This window comes from Callorhinus ursinus, unplaced genomic scaffold, assembly GCF_003265705.2.
Source record: "Callorhinus ursinus isolate GAN/ISIS: 27379988/994484 unplaced genomic scaffold, GSC_fseal_2.0 scaffold30, whole genome shotgun sequence".
Lineage (NCBI taxonomy): Eukaryota > Metazoa > Chordata > Mammalia > Carnivora > Otariidae > Callorhinus > Callorhinus ursinus.
The window spans coordinates 12,646,804-12,666,970 of NW_027397092.1; the positions used below are offsets into that span (position 1 = coordinate 12,646,804).

General features: G+C 35.2%; 1 protein-coding gene across 2 annotated transcripts in view; it reads left to right on the plus strand.

The window, feature by feature from the left end:
* Window positions 1-20,167, plus strand: part of SLC12A2 (solute carrier family 12 member 2) — a 103,835-nt gene that overhangs the window by 36,497 nt on the left and 47,171 nt on the right. For both annotated transcript variants that reach the window (XM_073878616.1, XM_025860989.2), the window contains exons 5-9: window positions 12,832-12,971; window positions 14,748-14,858; window positions 16,964-17,072; window positions 19,450-19,577; window positions 19,675-19,759. In XM_073878616.1, coding sequence (XP_073734717.1) covers window positions 12,832-12,971; window positions 14,748-14,858; window positions 16,964-17,072; window positions 19,450-19,577; window positions 19,675-19,759 — 573 coding nt within the window. The remainder of the gene's footprint in view (window positions 1-12,831; window positions 12,972-14,747; window positions 14,859-16,963; window positions 17,073-19,449; window positions 19,578-19,674; window positions 19,760-20,167) is intronic.

The following is a 20,167-nucleotide window of genomic DNA, read 5'->3' on the forward strand; positions in this document are numbered from 1 at the left end:
CACCAAGCAAGGAGTTGTAACTTAGAATTAAGCTCCATAGTTCTTTCCTTTTATTGGTAATTTCTTTCAGATTACAGCTTTCCAGATCAGTGAAATGTTTGAAGAAGCTGTAACAAGCAGTTCTCTAACAGTTGTATTTTGAGATTTTATTAGACTTAAGCTTAACATTGTGTTTTCAGTTTAGTAAAACACTATTTATAAACCACAAATAGTATGAATGTGAATCTGGCAAATAGTTGTAAATAATTTTTGACTTGGGTTTTCTCTTTGACTCATTTGGTGGCATTTCAATTTTGCCAGTCTTTAATGATTAAAAATACTTCACCTTGTTCTGAAATTGTCTGCTGCATAATTAGGGCAGTATGTCCTGACTCTTCAAGTATAACTTATTCAAGTGATCAGTCACAATGATAATACAGCCCCCAGTCCTAGTCTGAAGATTTCATGTTGGTTAGCACATTTTTCTCTACTTGACTTAAGAATGGCAACAGAGCAGAGGAAACTTGTACAGTGTTAAGATGCAGACTATTGTATATTGGTAGACCAGGGTATTAGAATGTATTTCCTAGAATTGATAACCAAAATGGATATTGGATCCATTTGGATCCCTTAGAACTCTGTTGTATTCTCAAAATGGTTCCTTGGAATTTTACAAAAGGGGGCTTTGGATAAACTGTTTAGTGAGTGTATAGAAGTAGGTGTTTTAGTACTGTGAGAATTCTGGTGTATTTTCTAATCATAATAGACGAACTCTGAGCAATAATTGTCAAATAGTTGACTTTGGCATTAATAATTTTATGTTTTTGTTATTTTCACCTTTAGATTTGTTTTTTCCTCAATACACCAATAAAACCTTTATTTTACACAATTTTCGTTGATACTGTAAAATACATAGATGATTCATTTATATTGATCATTTCTCCACGGGAGATAAAGGATGTCTGTCGCAAACTTTTCATTTTCCCCTGTTTCGTGGGTAACAACTTTCTGAAGCTTTTTATTAGAAATTTTGAATTTTTTTTATTGTAGCTGACCCACAATGTTACCATTAGTTTCAGATCTACAACTTAGTGATTTGCCAAGTTGATACATTATGCTCTGTTCACAAGTGTAGCTTCCATCTGTCCCATTACATCCCTATTACAGTATCATTGACTGTATTCCTTATGCTGGGCCTTTTATTCCTGTGACTTATTCTTTCCATAACTGGAAGCCTGTATCTCCTCCCCTTCACCCACTTTGCCCACCTTCCTACTCTCCTCCATTTTGGCAACCATCAGCTTGTTCTCTGTATTTATAGGTCTGATTCTGCTTTTTGTTTGTTTATTCACCTGGGGGTTTAGAGGTTTTTTGTGTTTGTTTGTTTTTTTTTCAGATTCCTTTTATGAGTTTTTTGTCTTTCTCATTGTGACTTATTTCACTTAGCATAATGCTGCCTAGGTCCATCCATGTTGTCTGAAATGACACAATCTCATTCTTTTTTATGGCTGTGTAATATCTACCACACACACACACACACACACACACACACTCACACACACTCACACACTCACACCCCTTCCTTATCCATTTGTCTACTGATGGACACTTAAGTCCCTTCCATATCAATTCAATGTAATCCCTATCAAAATTCCAAGGGCATTTTTAACAGAAATAGGAAAAATTATCATGGAACCATAAAAGACTCCACATTGTCAAACAGTCTTGAGAAAGAACAAAGCTGGAGGCATCACACTTCCTGATTTTAAACTATATTTTAAAGCTGTAGTAATCAAAATGGTATGGTAATGGCATAAAAAGATGCGTAGACATGTGGAATAGAATCGAGAGCCCAGAAATAAACTTACACATGTACACTCATCTAATATTTGACAAGGGAGCTAAGAATACTCGATGTGAAAGGGATAGTCTCTTAAATGGTGTTGGGAAAAGTGGATATTCACATGCAAAAGAAATTGGACCTCTATCTTATACCACTCATAAAAATTTATTCAAAATAGATTAAGTGCTTAAATCTAAGACCTAGAACCATGAAATTCCTGGAACAAAGCATAGGGAAAAAGCCCTTTGACATTGGTCTTGCTAGTGAATTTTTTGGATATGACGCCAAAAGCACAAGAACAAAAGCAAAAATCAACAAATGGAACTATATCAAACTATAGTCTTCCGCACTGTACAAGAAACAATCAACAAAATGAAAAGACAGCCTACAGAATGAGAGAAAATATTTGCAAATCACCTATCTGATAAGGGGTTCATATCCAAAATAGAGAAGGAACTTCTATAACTCAATAGCAACAAACCAAATAATCTAATTTAAAAGACAGAGGACCTGGATGGACATTTCTCCAGAGAAGACAAGTTCATGAAAAGATGCAACATCACTAATCATCATGGAAATGCAAATCAAAATCACAATGAGTTATCACCTCGTACCTGTTAGAATGGTTATTATCAAAAATATAAGAGATGATAAATGTTGGTGAGGATGTGGAGAAAAGAGAACCCTTGTGCACTTTTCCGAATGAAAATTGGTTAAGCCACTGTGGAAAACAGTATGGAGGTTCCTCAAAAAATAGAACTACCATATGATTGTACAGTCCCACTTCCTTGGTATTTATTTAGAGGAAATCAAATTACTATTTGTTACAGATGTTTGCACCCCCATGTTAATTGCAGCATTACTCAAAGTGGCTAAGACATGGAAACAACCTAAGTGTTCATTGATAGGTGAATAAATAAAATCACACACACACACACACACACACACACACACACACACACACACACAATGGAATATTATCTAGCCATATAAAAGGAGATGTTGCCATTTGCAACAACATAGATGAACCTTGAGGGCATTATGCTAAGTGAAATAAGTTAGAGAAAGGCAAATACTATATAATCTCACTTGTATGAGGAATCTCAAAGTCAAACTCCTAGAAACAGACTGCAGAAAAGTGGTTACGAGGGGTTGATGGGTAAGGGAAATGTTGAGATGTTGGTCAGACTTCCAGTTATAAGAAGAAATTATGGGAATCTAACATAGAGCATGCAGACTATAATTAGTATTATATACTTGAAACTTCCTGGTAGTAGATCTTAAATGTTCTTACCATAAAACAACAACAAAAATGGAAATTCTCTGTGGTCAAGGATATATTAACCTTATTTTGGTAAACATTTTGCAACATGTACATGTGTCAAAACCTCACAGTATCTTATACAATATCATACATCAGTTATATCTCAGTAAAGCTGGAAAAAAATGAATTGACCCTGCATGTGTAGGTCTATTTCTGGACACTCTAGTGGTACATTATCTGAAGATCTGTCCTTAATCTAATACCATACTATCTTGTTACTGTGGCTTTATAGGAATTCTTGAAGTTGGGTAGTATGGCTCCTTCAACTTTGTTCTTTTTCAAAATTGTCTCGGCTATTCTAGTTCTCTTGGCTTTCCATATAAATTTTAGAATTACCTTGTCAATTTCTGCAAACTGTCTTGCTGGAATTTAGATTGAAATTGTGTTGAATATAGAGATCAGCTTGGGGAGAATTAACAACTATTAGGACTTCCATTACATAAATAATTGTTTATCTCTCTTTAGTTCTTCAGTTTGTCAGTACACAGATCTTGCAGATATTTTTTAGATTTATACTTAAAGTATTAACTGGTTTTTGGTGCTATTGTAAGGTTACTATTTAAAATTCTAGTTTCTTACTATTTGTTGCTGTTAAATGGAAATATGATGGATTTATAACATTTTCATATTAGGGTTGTCCAGAGAAACAGAATCAATAGGTTGTGTATGTATATATAAGGAAAGATTTATTTGAAGGAGTTGATTTAGATGATAATGGAATGGAGGCTGGCAAGTCCAAAATCTGCAGGGCACGTCAGCAGTCTGGAGACCCAGAGGACAGGTGATGCTGCAGTTCAAATCTAAAGGCCGTCTGCTGCAGAACTATCTACCTCTTACCGCTTGCTAGGGAGAGGTTTGTTTTTTTTTTTCTGTTCAGGACTTGAGCTGATTGGATGAGTCCCACCCACATTACAGTGGGCAATCTGCTTTACTCTTATTCCATCAGTTCAATGTAAATCTCATCTGCAAACACCCTCACGGAAACCACGTATCTGAGCACCACGTCCAAGCAAGTGGACACGTAAAATTATCCCCTCCCTGTGGCACCTTGCTAAGCTTTTATTTTTTAAGATTTTTATTTATTTATTTGAGAGAAAAAGAGAATGAGCAGAGGGGAGAGGCAGAGGGAGAAGCAGCTCCCTGCTGAGCAGGGAGCCTGACGTGGGGCTCCAGCTCAGCACCCCAGGATCAAGACCTGAGCTGAAGGCTGACACTTAACCGACTGAGCCACCAGGTGCCCCAAATTAACTTTTATTTTAACTGGAGTCCATTACCCTTCAAATTTTATCTTCTTTTACATGTGTTTTTCTACCACATAGTTGTATTTGTTTGTATTTTAAATTGAATTACTTTCAAACTACTCTTTGGAGGAAGTTCATTTTGGTAGAAAACGTGTCAAAATTTGATTTTGTTCAGACTTTTTTACCCATACCTGAGGCACTGAGGATGCACTGGATCACATGTTGACTGTGATTTTTCAACGTCATATTGGACAGTAAGATTTCTTGTGCAGTTTTTATCAAGGATGAGCAAGAGTTAAAAGAAGGTGACATAGTTCAAAGGAAATTAACTTTGACTTGGACAGGTTTGTTGGTGTTTCTAAAGATTAAAAAATTTTTCACATTAATATGCAACATTTAGTCCATGTTAGCAGATAAAAAGAACAAGTCTAAATAGAAGCATGTGTAGTTTTTTTTCCTTAGAATTTTATTGAGATGTAATAAAAATATGGCACTGAATACGGTATTACAGCATAATGACTGGACTTACATATATTGTGGCTAAGTTGCCACATAAGTTTAGTTAACATCCATCATCTCATATAGATATAAGGAAAAAAGAAGAAAAACATGTTATTTCCCTTGTAATGAGAACCTTTAAGAGCCCTGTGTGGTTTAAGAAATGTCTCTTTTGTGGCATAATTGGTAGACGTCCAGAGTGCGTGTTCAAAAGATAGTAAGTACTACTCCTTCCTTCCTGCCTAGTTGCGTGGGGGTTCTTGTCTTTGTGTATTTTATTTTGAAGGTGCCATTTGAGTTCAGTTCATTTGTTCTAAATGTTCATAATAGCTGTATCTGATAATCCCATTTTCTACAAAGATTGATTAGTAAATGTACTCCTAATCAAAAATTGCTCCTGACCATGCACATTCACAATGGTTAACAATGGGTTTTTCATTTTTATGGTTCTTATCAGAAAAAACTAAGGTAATCATTGATTAATGCTTTATAACAAAAATTGGCAAGATGGAGCTCACTGGAAAGAGGTTTCAAATCTACTGACTCCTGTTTAAAAAAAGAAACAGGATAAAGTCGATTTTTTTTTTTTTTTACTAAAATGTTGTCTACTTTGCAGAAACCTTTGTTACCTCTATACACCATTCATGAAATTCATGAAATTCTATGTTTTAGGTAGCAGCCAAGGAAAAAGATTTTTAGTATTTTTTGCAATAGAATTGTAATAGGGCCTTATTTTTCCCAAGGAGTTTTAAATTAATTCTTAGAACAGTAAGAGATAGAGGAGGCAGTCATTTTAGTGTTGATTTTACTTGGGGACTAATCAGCACATCACTTTAGTCTTTTCATGGCTTTATCTATCACCTGTTGCTTTAAGTCACTAATCTGAATCTCTGTGTCCTCATGTAAAATGAGGAGTTTGGCCTGATGACCAGTGAATTGCCTTATAGTACTAGGATTCTGTGAGGTTACACCTAAGAACCACAGAAGTGAATAGAGAGGAGGGAGGGTGCTAGGTGGTGATGAAGAATCTGGGTGACAACTCTCTTCATTTTGCAGATGTTCAATACTAATCCTGAACTTGGGTTGGGTTGTTTGTTTTTACAAAAAAAACCCATGTAGATGGATTTATGGGTTTAATTGCCCTTTTATTTTTTTAAAGATTTTTTATTTGAGAGAGAGGGAGAGAGTATGCTCACAGAGGGTAGGGGCAGAAGGAGAGAGAGAATCTTGAGCAGACACTCGGCTGAGCATGGAGCCCACCACAGGCCTCCATCTCATGGCCCTGAGATCATGACCTCAGCCAAAATCAAAAGTTGGATGCTTAATCTACTGAGCCACCTAGGTGCCCCAATTTAATTGCCTTTTAAGAAAAACTTCAAAAAAAAAGAAAAAGAAAAACTTTGATTTAACACAGTCTACCTTAGAAATAACTTTTGTCTCCTTTCGTTATAAGCAGTGAGTTGATGAACTTGCTTGAGACCTTTTTAATCTTCTCTTGAAGTCTAGCACATGAATTTTTTTGCTATATCATTTTGTACAGTTCTTAAGTTTTAAAATGCTAGTTGACAATAGATTTATAGTTCATTAGATCATATTATTAAAGTAAAATTCACATGTAGTGAAATGCACTTATTTTAGGTTTACAGTTCAATGAGTTTTGATAAGTATATAAACCGAGCTCAAACAATTCATCATACTGGAAAGTTCCTTTATAATCATTCCCTCACCTCTAGCCCAGGATGCTCTATAGAAGGTACTCTTTTTGTGTCTCACCATAATATAGTGTTTTGGGGATTCACCCATGTTTTTCTATATATTAGTAGTTTGTTGTAGATTAGCATTACTATATATTACTCTATTTTATGACTGTATTCTTGTAGTAACAATAGATTACTTAGTACCTATTGCAGGACATTGGGATTATTTTTAGTGTGAGGCTATTATGAATAAGCTGAGAGGAACATTCTTGTATAAGTCTTTGTGGTTATATGTTTTTACTCATGTTGGGAGATAACCTATGAGTGGATTTGTTGATTTGTGAGGCACTTGTATGTCTCATTTATAAGAAATTGCCAAATGGTTTTCCATAGTGGTTGTACCATTTTTATACTACCATCAGCAATATATGAGACTTCCAGTTTTTCTACGTTGTTACCAACACTTGTTATGTATTTTTAATTATAGCTATTCTTGTGGATGATTAATTATGGTAAGCATCTTTACATGTGCTTATGACCACTCGTATATCTTCTTTTGTAATATATTCAAATCTTTTGCTGATATTTAAATTGTATTATCTTTTATTTATTTGTAGGAGGGTTTCTTTTAGTATATTCTGAATACAATTGATTTGTCTAATGTATGTATTTTTTTCCCAGTTTTTGACTTGCCTCATCATTTTTATAATTTTCTTAATCTTATCTTTCAGAGTGCAGAAGTTTACCATTTTGATGACATCCAGATTCTTGGGTATTCTTTTATGGCTAGGGCTTTTATTGTACTGACCTGAAATCTCTTGCTTATCTCAGGGTTATGAAGATAATTCTTTTTTGTTTTGTCTAGACTCTTTATAGTTTTAGCTTAGGTTTTTGGCTGTCAATAGTTTCAAATTAATTTTTGCTAATTAGTGAAACAGATTGTGGTTCTCTCCCCTCCCACCTCCCTGCACAGGTATCCACTTGCTCTAGCACCATTTTTTAAAATGGCTTTCTTTTCTCTTTTGCATTGACTTTGGTGCCATTGTTGAAAAATCAATTGTCTGAGTATTGTCTGGACTGTATGCTGTTCCATTGATAAGTTTGTTTCTCCCACTTAGGGAGAATTATGGGAGTAATTATGCCAGTTACTATTGATTGCTTGCCTTTGTAATTTCTAAGTCTTCCAACTTTGTTCTTTTTCAAGATTGTTTTGGCTCTTCTAGGTCCTTTGCATTTCTACCTAAATTTTTGAATTAGGTGTACCAATTTCTGCTTAAAAACAAACAAAAAACCCCATAAAATCTTAATGGGGTTTGGTATTTCAGTCTTAAAAATCTTTTTGGGAAGAATGGTTACCATTTATTTAGATCTTTTGTTTCTTACAGTAGTGTTTTACATTTTTCAGTATAGCTGTTTTGCCTATATTTTGTTAAATTTACCCTTAAGTTTTTCATGTTCTTTGGTTATAAATGGTATTTGTAAATTTTATTTTCCATGTTTTTGTTTCTCACATAGAGAAGTAAAATAGACTTTTGTATTTTGACACCATTGCTCTGTGATCTTGATAAACATAAACAGACATGTCATCTGTGAATAGACGTGGCTTATACTTTTTCTTGCCCATTTTTAGGATTTTTTTTTTCTTTCTTTCTCATTTGTTGAATTAGTATTTCCAGTACAGTGGTGAATAGAAGTGATGAGAATAGATATCCTTGCCTTGTTCTCTTTCTTAGGTAGAATAAGGTCAATATATCACAACTAAGAAGATGTTATCTGTGGGGTTTTTGAAGACAGATGTCGTTTGTCAGATTGAGGAAGTTATCATTCTAAATTGTGGAGAATATTTATCATGAATGGATATTCAATTTTGCCATGCTTTTCCCACATCTTCTGAAATGGTTATATGGTTTTCCTCCCTTATTCTGTACTTTCACAAATTATATGGTTTTTTGAATCTTAATCTAGCATTTGTGGGATAAACCCCACTTGCTTAGAGATGATATGCTTTCTGCAACATTTTATTTGCTAACATTTTGTTAAGAATTTTTGAGTCTATGATCATGAGGAATATTCATCTGAAATCTTTCTTTCTTTCTAATAACCTTTGTCAGATTTTGGTGTCAGGATTATGCTCATCTTAAAAGGGATGTTGGCCAGCATTTCCTTTTCCTTTGTTTTCTGAAAGAATTTGTGTAAAATTGATCTTTTCTTCTCTTCTTCAGTGAAGGTATCTAGGCCTGTAGTTTTTTTGAATGTGTGTTTGTGTGTTTGTGGAAGTTTTTATTACAAGTTTAATTTCTTAGCTATAGGATTATATCAGTTTCCTCCTCTTACCTCAGTTTGGGCATCTGTTTCATCTGAGTTGCATATTCATTGCAATAAATTTATTATATTATCTTTTAACTTCTTAATGACTGTGGGATTTATCATTGTATATCCCTTTTTTCATTAGTGACTTCGTTTATGTTTTCTTTTTTATTCTTGTTCATTGTCTACCAGTTCAATTAATGTTTTTGAAAACAACTTTTGGCTTTGTTGATTTTCCTTTATTGTTTTCTGTATTAGTGGTTTCTGTTCTTTATTACTTTGTTTCTCTTTTAGGTTTTATTTACTCTTTTTTTCTAGCTTCTTATTAGATCATTGATTTTATGTCCTTTTAATACAAACATTTGAATGAGTCCCTCTAGAATTTCTGCTTTAGCTATATCCCACTAATTTTGATATGTTGTATTTTCATTATCATTCATTAAAAATACTTTTTAACTTCCCTGTGGCTTATTCTTTAACCAATGGGTTACTTAAAAGTATGTTGCTTAATTTACAGATATTAGGGATCTTCCATACATTTGATTTAATTATTTCGTGGTCAGTGATATTCACTGTATCATTTCAGATCTTTAAAAGTTACTGACACTTATTTTATGGCCAATAATCCATTTTTAGTCTTAGGCTCTTGATTACCCTAGTCAGGGTTTTGGTTATTGATGTGAAATTTAGCAAGAGCTATAGGGACATATATCCCCAAATCAATATGTAATAAAAATGGAACCCAGTGTATGTAGTATCATTACTCAGTACTTTAGTATCTGACTCATTTTTGTCCTCTACACTCAGAAGTTGGGGTAGTTTATGGCCATATTATGAAACCCCATGAAGAATTTTTTTTTCAACATTAACATCTGTGTTTGACAAATAGATTTTTTTGAAAGAAAGTAGTTACTGTTGTCTATTGATGCCTTTTAATCACTCATAATTCTTCATCCTTCTAGTTGCCATTTTCAGTAATAACAAAAAGCCTGATTTTTGTCATGCATATTGTATGATAAGGACTCGAGCCAGACCTGAGTTTAAGCCCAATTCTTCCCTGGCTGCTTGTATGACCTTGGTCAACTTACTTAACCTCTCTAAGCCTTCATTTTCTCATATGTAAAATGGGAACGATAATAGTATTTAGCTAGAAGTAAGTAAAATGTAATTTTTAACAAAATAGAAGTTTTCTATTCAAGATAAATACCTACTTTATGCTGGTAAAAATACCAGACCAGTGTTTCCAGGTGGTAGGTCTTTAATACTATCTTTTGATTTTGATGAAAACCAAAAACAAAGGAAAACTGCTTTTAAAACTGGTTGTCTCTAGGAAGCAGAAATAGAAGTGAAAGAAACAGGGCAGAGAATGCTTTTCATCAGATTAGCAGATACTCTTATTCTTTATTATCCATGCCCTCTTTATTTTCTTGGAAAAAAATACAAATCTTTTAAAAAATTAACAAAACTAGGTGTGAGGCTTTGAGGTTTAGATATTTTAAATTGTAGAAGATTTAAAAATAGTTCTGAAATGCCAGAATTTGCCTACATATATTCATCATTTCCAAGGTGAATTTCCCCTTCCCATTATGTTTTGCCATATTAAATGTACCTTAAGATATATATTTTTTCTTCTTAGTAATAAAAAGACTTGAAATCAAACTATAAAGTATATCATGAATGAATTCTTTGTTTTTATAGGTCCTATTGGTGATGTTGCTCATTCTCAAGTTTTTTTTTGTTTTTTTTTAAGATTTTATTTATTTGAGAGAGCAAGCAAGCAAGCACAAGTGGGGGGGAGGGGCAGGGGAGAGGGCGAAGCAGACTCCCTGCTGAGCAGGGAGCCTAACTTGGGCTGGATCCCAGGACCCTGAGATCATGACCTGAGCCAAAGTCAGACGCTTAATCCACTGAGTCACGCAGGCTCCCCTCATTCTCAAGTTTATATTGTCAATTGTTAAAACACATGAGTCATTGAAAGATTTCTTTATTTTTTTTTAAGATTATTTATTTATTTGAGAGAGAGAGAAAGCAGGAGAGTGCAGGGGCAGAGGGGGAGGGTCAGAGGGAGAAGCAGAGAAGCAAACTCCCCGCTGAGCAGAGAGCCAGATGCCAGGCTAGATCCCGGATTTCACTTAACCTTTCATGGTGACCTAAATTTCTCATCTGTGAAGTCAGGATAAATAATTCATTGTTGGTATTGGAATTAAATAAAATAGTTTAAATCAATTTTGTGAACATATACATTAAATACAGTCTTGATTAATTAGAGTATCCCAGGGATTTTCCTTGTGATTAGTTATAATGGAGTTAATGTCTTAAACTAAGATCTTTATTTGATATAAAAAACATTTGTCCTTATATAAGTCCATTAGAATTTCTTAGTGTTCAGAAATATTTCTGGGAAATTCCTAAGTAATTTTATCTGATTAAAAACCATAAGACCAATCATTACAAATGATCGGGTTGCATTTTTTTCTTGAGGATTTCCAAGGTAGTTGAAATTATTAATTGGTAAAATAAGTAACTGAGGAAATTTTGGGTGGATGGATTTAAAGTATAGAATATTTTGAGAGAATTGATAGAATTAACTACAAAAATGTTACAGATATTTCCAAAATGAAGTTTGCATACTTAGTACTTTATTGAACTATAGAATTTTTTATTGTATTTGTCTTGATTATACTGGGAGAACAGAAGAAATACTCAGCTGTTAAGTGGCATTTCATCATATGGTCTTTTTTTTATGATTTTATTTGTTTGTCAGAGACAGAGAAGAAACACAAGGAGGGGGAGTGGCAGGCAGAAGGAGAAGCAGGCTCTCCGCTGAGCAGGGAGCCCAGTATGGGGCTCCATCCCAGGACCCTGGGATCATGCCCTGAGCCAAAGGCAGATGCTTAACTGACTGAGACACTCAGGCATCCCTCATCTTATGGTCTTGAGAATTAAACAGTTCAGGGCGCCTGGGTGGCTCAGTCATTAAGCCTCTGCCTTTGGCTCAGGTCATGATCCCAGGGTCCCGGGATGGAGCCCCACATTGGGTTCCTGCTCAGCGGGGAGCCTGCTTCTCCCTCTCCCACTCCCCCTGCTTGTGTTCCCCCTCTCACTGTCTGTCTCTCTCTCTCTCTGTCAAATAAACAAATAAAATCTTAAAAAAAAAAAGAAACAGTTCATCAGTATCTAAAAAAATGTATATAACTTCATGTAACTTTACTATTACTAAAACTAAGTTTGATTATTACCTAGAGACCAGAAATAAAGTAGAATTTTAGAAGAATTCTTAGAGATTTCAACTAAGCATTAGAATTGACTCAAAATCATAATACTGATTAATATTTAAGTTAGAAAAATACTTGTTTCATGATAGTTCATTTAATGTCCTTGTTGACTATTACATTTAGGTAGGATTTATTAAAATATAAATTGTATCTATTTAGGATACCACCTTATGCTTGCTGTTCTTTGCAATTTCTTGGGAAATTTTTTTGAGTCTTAGTAGTCATCTTACCAACAAATTACCATACCAGTATAGGTTATTGAAATCATCTCAACTGTGATTTTAAAAGTTACATTAAGATTAAAACATTACTGAGAAAATCATTAGGAGATGATATTGGTATCTATGAATATGAGTAGGAGGCTTTTGTCCATTCTAGTCTAAGCTTTAGAAGAGAGAATAGGGATTTAAAAAGCCAGATGATTTTATATTTGATACAGGCAGAATTCTCTGGGTTTTGAGAACTGCTAATGAATGAAGTGGATTGTAAAGAATTCTTTTGGGATGTTTCTTCCTGAAAATATGCTCACCCACTTGCTTATTAATATAACAGTTGTGCTTACTGGAGGCATGTGCTTTCTGAACTCTTTTGTGTTATTAAAAGGATTGTTTGACATTTAAATTCCTAACTTGAGTATTTTGGTTTTTTTTTTCTTCCTTTCCTTTAGGAGGAGCATATTATTTAATATCCAGAAGTCTAGGACCAGAATTTGGTGGTGCAATTGGACTGATCTTCGCTTTTGCCAATGCTGTTGCAGTTGCTATGTACGTGGTTGGATTTGCAGAAACTGTGGTGGAGTTGCTTAAGGTAATTTCTGCTTCTGGACATTGGTTTCCCAAATCTTTATTGAGGGTTTATGTGCCACTCCCCATATTGGATCCTATGAAAGCAGTGATGCACACAAAACGTGTCCTTCAAGAAGTTTAGTGTAAGAGATAAAGTGATGGTGATACATTGTCAGAAGTGGGTAGTTATAGAAGACCTTGGCAACACAAAGGGGAATCACTTAACTTACTACCACCCAGGAAAGCGGGTCACAAAGGAATGTGAGTAAGCGTTTTCCAGGGAAGGGAGTCTAGGTGTTAGCAGGCAGGTAGGAGAGGTGGGGGGTACCATGAAGGGGGAATATGGGAGAAAAGGAAACAAAGGCCTGGAAGGGGTAGAGTACGGTGTGTTTTCTAAAAAAAATTCTGCAAATATTTCTGTCTGATTGTAGCACAAAACAGAGATTTAAGACTAGAGAGGGAAAAAAGGGTCGAATCAGGAAAGGTATTGTTTGCTGTTAAATTGGGGTCTTAATCTCAGTTGGAGTTAGGGGCTGGGACATGATCAGATTGGGGCTTGAAGAAGAATATAGAGCATGGATCTGTGGGCTCACAGGTGGAGAGGGAGATCACTTAGAACGTTGTAGCTATCCTGGGAAAAGGGATGGTGGTGTACATTCAAACAATGACCAGTGTAGCTGGAGACGTATGGGTGAACTGGAGAGATTTTTAAAATGTTAAATGAGTGGACTTGATGATTACTGGGATATGGGAAATTAGAGAAAGAGAAAGGAGGATTTCAGGTATATATATATATATACACACATATATACACACACACACACCTGAATATATATATATATGATAAATAGATTTCTGAGTTGGAGGTTTAAATGGAGGGTAATGGCCGCACAGACAGTGTAGTTTGGGATGTCTGATTGGAAGAACCAGAGGTATATCCAAGTAGAGCTGGCCAGGAAGTAGTTGATAATACTGCTCTGGAATTCAGAGGAGGATTTGTTTGAAAAGAGTCATTGGGATGTGTGTAGTTAAAGCAGTAGAAGTGAAATAGGATTCAGCATTATTAACTGAGAGCAACCTTGAGAGACACCTATAGTGGTTCATGTTAGGTTAGGTTGTAACTCTGTTCGTCTGTGTTCGGATGCCGTCCATTAGGAAGTGTAAGATCTGAGGGGGACTGACACTTATGTTGGCGTTGCCCTTAGCTGTATAGGCCTAAGGGATGGGGAAAAGCAAGGGCTGTAAGAAAGCAAGCAGTATAACTATTAATGGTTACTATTCTTTTGTTATTTAATTTAGCATGTTTTTAATGTCATTGATATTAAACCACAAATAGTTTTGCTTGTTAGCGTGGGAACAGTGTGTGTTTTTGGACAACTGCATGAACATGTATTCATCTCTTTTTCTTACAGAACATTAAAGACCACTAAGAGCATGAGTTTGCTAATCACAGTAATACAAAATATATTTCTTTAAAAAATACTGTGAGTCCTGCTTAGGCATATTATGATGTATTTGCTTGTTAACAATTTCATTTTTGATTTATTGATTCTGTATTAAATATAGCCTTTATTAATTTGATCCTATTTTTGATGTCTTGAGTTTTTTGAATGGTGCCTCAGTAGTACATAGTTAGTTATTCCTTTTTCTTAGGCCTTCCTCTTCATTCCTTACATAGGTATTTATTCCACTTCTTCATGTAAGAGATTCTGATGTCTCTGAAATGTTTCCAAAAGAATTAAAGAGCTTATCTGAATAACTGAAATTGCTCATTACGTTTATAATTCTCTTTTTCTAGGAACATTCCGTACTTATGATCGATGAAATCAATGATATTCGAATTATTGGAGCCATTACCGTGGTGATCCTTTTAGGTATCTCAGTGGCTGGAATGGAGTGGGAAGCAAAAGTAAGTAATAAACTCACTGGAATATCTGTACATATTTAACATACGAACTTTTAGAGTGTTTGTTTAGGGACCACTCTAAAGTGCGGTGATATTTTTAGATTTCGAAGATTGCTTCAGTGGCCATTTTCAGAGAAGTTTGTGTATCAGGTTATTTTCTATCTGACAAGGCAAGGAATGTTTACAGATAGCAGTCAGTCTAGCATCCACTTAAACACAGTACTTTCGGGGCGCCTGGGTGCACAGTCAGTTAAGCATCTGCCTTCAGCTCAGGTCATGATCCCAGGGTCCTGGGATGGAGCCCCACATCGGGCTCGCTGCTCAGAGGAGAGCCTGCTTCTCTCTGTCCCTCTGCTGCTCCCCCTGCTTGTGCTCTCTCTCTCTCTCTCTCTCTCTCTCTGTAAAAAAAACCCCAGTACTTTTTAACTTTGGATTCCTGCCCCCTCTCCCCCCCCATTCCTTTCCCCTCTGCTCCCTTAATCTTGATTCAAGTTATTTAGAATCACTCAGGTCAGTATGTTAGGTAGCCCAGATTAAAGTTTTGGCTTTGTAATTTATTTAACAGTTCAATTTCAAAAATAAATACAGGGGCAGTAAACTTCAAGTTAGTGCCCATAAGAGATTAGAGAAGCTCATCTTGCTCCTTGCTGTTGAAGTCTCAGAAATCATGGCTACCAAAGCCAGGACCACTGTGTCTGGGAAGGGTTGCTGAAATCACATGTTAACTTGTAGGCAGAGCACCTGGCATTATTTCTCCACCTTTGAGAGAATATTCCTCAGTACAGCTCTGCTTTCCTGACTAAAGCATATCCACAAAGATCCTGCTGAGGATCTCCAAGTCCCCTCTAGGTGTCGTCATGTTTCCTTTTATAAATTGTGTAAGATCCTATATTTCTGCTGTATGTGAGCCATGATAATATTTATCAGGTCAAAAATTAGGCAAGTTGGAAAGAATAATTTTCCCAAAGTTGTTTAAGTCGTTAGTATATAATTAGCATATAATTAAATCATTTACTTATACTTTTAACCATTTGACTTAACTGAAAAGAATAGAATTTCATCCTACCTGGGACCGGATTAGCATTTAAGCAGTTTTTATTCTCATGGATGACACAGGTTTTCATGAATATCTGCCTAACTTTACTGGGAGGTGAAGAGTGGAGAAGGAGAGGCCGGGGGGGCGGGGGCGAGATAGTGAAGGGAGTCAAATGTGTAAGATTGCAGTTATCAAGTAAATGTCATGGCGATACAATGCACAGCGTGGTCACTGTCGCTAAGACTGTATTGCGTATTTGAAAGTTGCTTTTTTAAAAGAGTAGATCTTAAAAGTTCTCATCACAAGAAAAAAATTTTAAACTATGTATGGTCACGGATATTAACTAGACTTACTGTGGCGATCACTTTACAATTGCATGTGTGTGGATATTGAATTGTTATGTGCTACCCCAGAAACTGATAGATTGTTACATGTCTGTTATATCTCACGAGCAAAACAAGAAGCGTGCGGGAGGAGGGATGGCAGTTCTCATAGATGTTCCTTCCTGTCCCATTACTAATTCAGTCCTCCTCCTGCAAATTGTCTTCCTCTTTTTGTACAGTGAGTTTATTACTTACTTTTGCTTCCCACTCCATCCACTTTTTGCACTAAATAAATTACACTTCTTTTCCTGGGGCTGTCAGACATTCAACATTGTGTTTGGACTCGGTGTAAAACTTGTGTTTGTGGCACATCTGTTCCCCGTGTCAAGACTGTACTTCCATCGGAGGGGGCAGTAAATAATGATAAAGGATGAAAAGCCTGCAGTGTTGTGGAATGTATGGGGCTTTATGATTTGTGGGATGACATGCACACCTTTAATTCATTTCAGAAATATTTGGCATGATCCTACTTATGCGATCCATTTTTTCACTAGTATACTGAACATTTTAGGATAGTTCTTTAAAGATTGCTTATGTAGTATAAGTTTATTGAGCACCTCAAAAAGCTTTTTGAGGCACTGGGAAAACAAGACAAGTCTCTTCAGTCACAGAAGTTATCCGAGAGTGAAACTAAATCAGTGGAGAGACATGAGAGATTTGATTTTGATTTTTCATGTTTAAAATTCCAGGCTCAGATTGTTCTTTTGGTGATTCTACTACTTGCTATTGCTGATTTCGTCATAGGAACATTTATCCCATTGGACAGCAAGAAGCCCAAAGGTTTCTTTGGTTATAAGTGTAAGTAAAAAAGACAGACTCTCTTTTTAAAGGTGCATGTTATAGCATTATCTATTAGTAAACAAAGTTCACTGTAGGTAATTTGTAATGTAATTGATTTTGGTGGAGTGACTCACACTAATTGACAATCCAATTTAGTGTTGCCTCCATTATGTATGTTACGATCAGAGTAAAATACCACTTTTATTTACATCTTCTGGTTGTCATTCTTAGCATCAAAAGATGATAGAAGGTAGAAAAATCAGTGCTCCTGAGGAAAGTTGCCTTTGTTCTCTGTCATTTTGGGAATTTGTAACTGAAATGGTGACTTTTATGCTCACATGGCTTTTTCATTCTTTAAGTTGTATTTCAACACAACAGTCTAAACGTACCTACACCTATGAAGAAAATACTCATTGTATAATGGCAACTTCAGTTTTTCTACCCTTTTACATTATACCTTGTGAGGATTTTCCACAGTTTTCATCTTTGTGACCCTTTTCATTCTGCTTCTAATTGTCCCTGCTGGTGAAATTTACTTGTCATTTGTTATTTCCTTAAGTCTCTATCTGTATTTCCCACCCCATCACCATCCGCCGCTCCCCACCAAATGGAGCCACTCTGCACCTGCATCTGCACAGGGTGAAATGGAGCAGGAAAGAACACTTGGATTAGCGTCAGAGAGGGTTACCGTTTAGGGTAATAGATGTGTCTTCAGTTGACAAAAACTCCTCAAGAAACTCCCTGTTTTGAAACCCTAGAGGGAGAGGCCTAGCTGCGGTACTCCCCAGTTCAGCCCAGAGCTATTCATACAGATCTGTGAAAAGATACAGAATGTACAGCAGTGCCCTTCTTCCTTCACAAAGTCTTACTGGGGGAAAAAAAAATCAGCTGACACAAACTGTGGATCCTAGAGACCTAGTTCGTTTACATTCTGGTGTAAGCTTACTAATCTTTTTGATCACAGTAACAACATATAGTCCTTGATCATTTGTGAGTAGCACTGGTTTGGCTTCTCTCAGACACTGACTTAGTTGCGTGGGTAGTTTTCTGATAGGAATTGTTTCAAGGTTTATACCTTAACCAGTGACATTCACCCATTATTTGTGCCTGCTGGTCCTGGGTTGATAGTGGGATATCTGTTCTTATTACTAATGCTCGTGTCTACGTCTAAACTGGGCTTTAAATTCCTGATTTTCTAGATTGGGGGAAGAGGTGTTTACTAGGCATGCCAGAAGTGAAAATTAAAACCATCACTTAGGTAGATATTTTTTTACATTTTATGCTTTCATAAATTATATTTGTGACATTTCTTGTCCTTAGAAGTGATTTTTTTATGTTATGAATTTTTCTGAACATTTCTTTTTGCAACCTTACTTCTAAAAGAAGTGTTAAAAATTATAGGAAATGATTATTTCTAAAAATATACCTAGTAATTATATATTTTCTGTTTGTGACTTTAGTTGATTTAAAAATAGCTGCCAATATCTGCTAAACCACATTTTTCATTTCCATTTTTTTTTTTCAGATCCTTGGCACCTTATAAAAGTATTGCATTGTTATCTAGTATAGTAATAAATATTGTATAAGTAGTGTATCTGGGTTTATCTCAGTCTGAAGTAAATAAATCTAAATATACTTCAGAATGTGACTTTTCTTTTTTGGTGGTTGATACTGCTTTGCTGCCTTCTCATTCATTTTACTAAGGTAGTGAGATACTTAATGGCTCCAGTAGGAAAACCTGGTGCATGGTAGTTACTCAGATGATGGATGGATGGATGGATGGATGATAGTTAAGTAGTTGTTTCAATGTCAGGGCCCATCAGAATAGATGGAAACAGTAGGACTAGTTGAAGCTTTCATTATTGTTAAAATGGAAAGGGACTTTACCTAGTTTGCCTTAGCTAAAATTATATGGAAGCCTGATGAATAATTCAGCATCAAAAATTACACAGGTCACCACAAGGAAGTAGAGAACTGTACAGATAGTATATAAGTTGGATGTAAGAAAAAAAAATGGGTCCAGATTAGTATGATGTTTTTTTATTTTCCTACCTCCTTTCTTATTTCCTTGACTGACCCCAGACATTGAGAAGTTTATCCACGCTTTGATTGACATTTGTACTAGAGATAACAATCAAGTTAGAGGTGCTTGAAACATAATTAGTAAGGTATACAAAATAGTAGGCATGGCCCAGGTCAAATCATCATTGTGATTATAAACTCTTTCCTCATGCAAGAAAACAGGCAATGCCATGCTTTTACTAGTCAAGAATTTACCAGTTAACTGAACTGAAGAAAAGCTACATACATACATACATAACACTTACACTTGACCTAAATTATAATGGTCTAATCTGCTGTCCATTAATTGCCAAAGATATTTTGTTCTCCACAGCTGAAATATTTAATGAGAACTTTGGACCAGATTTTCGAGAGGAAGAGACTTTCTTTTCTGTATTTGCCATCTTTTTTCCTGCTGCAACTGGTATTCTTGCTGGAGCAAATATCTCAGGTGATCTTGCAGTAAGTATTACAAAGTACTGTATTGATTTTGTGTAAAAAATGGTATACATATATTTATTTTTAAAGGTAGACTCAAAATTTTTTTCTTGTCCTCTAGGATCCTCAGTCAGCCATACCCAAAGGAACACTCTTAGCCATTTTAATTACTACGGTGGTTTACATAGGAATTGCAGTATCTGTAGGTAAATAGCCTTATATTTCTCTTTCAGAAATTTCATGATATACATACTTTAAATATTTATTTCCATGGTATTATATTTTTAACTTCTAATTTCAGAAATACTTCAATAAAAAGATGAAGAGTTGCGTATTTTAATTCAGAAAGAGTTTTAAGTAAACTAGTAGTGATTTTACAGATACTATCTAAATGCCCAGATGCCCTCTTGTTTTTTTCTCTAGGATCTTTATGAATTAAAGTAAATTAAAAATTATGTAAAGTCCTCTTTGCAAACTCTTAAATTTGACTTAGCTATATTTTATAGAAAATACAATTCACATAGTAGAAGTAAATGCATTTTACTCTGTGATCATTATAAAATTCTTAATATTTTTTATGGTGGTTATTTTATATTTGCATGTTAATCTTACTA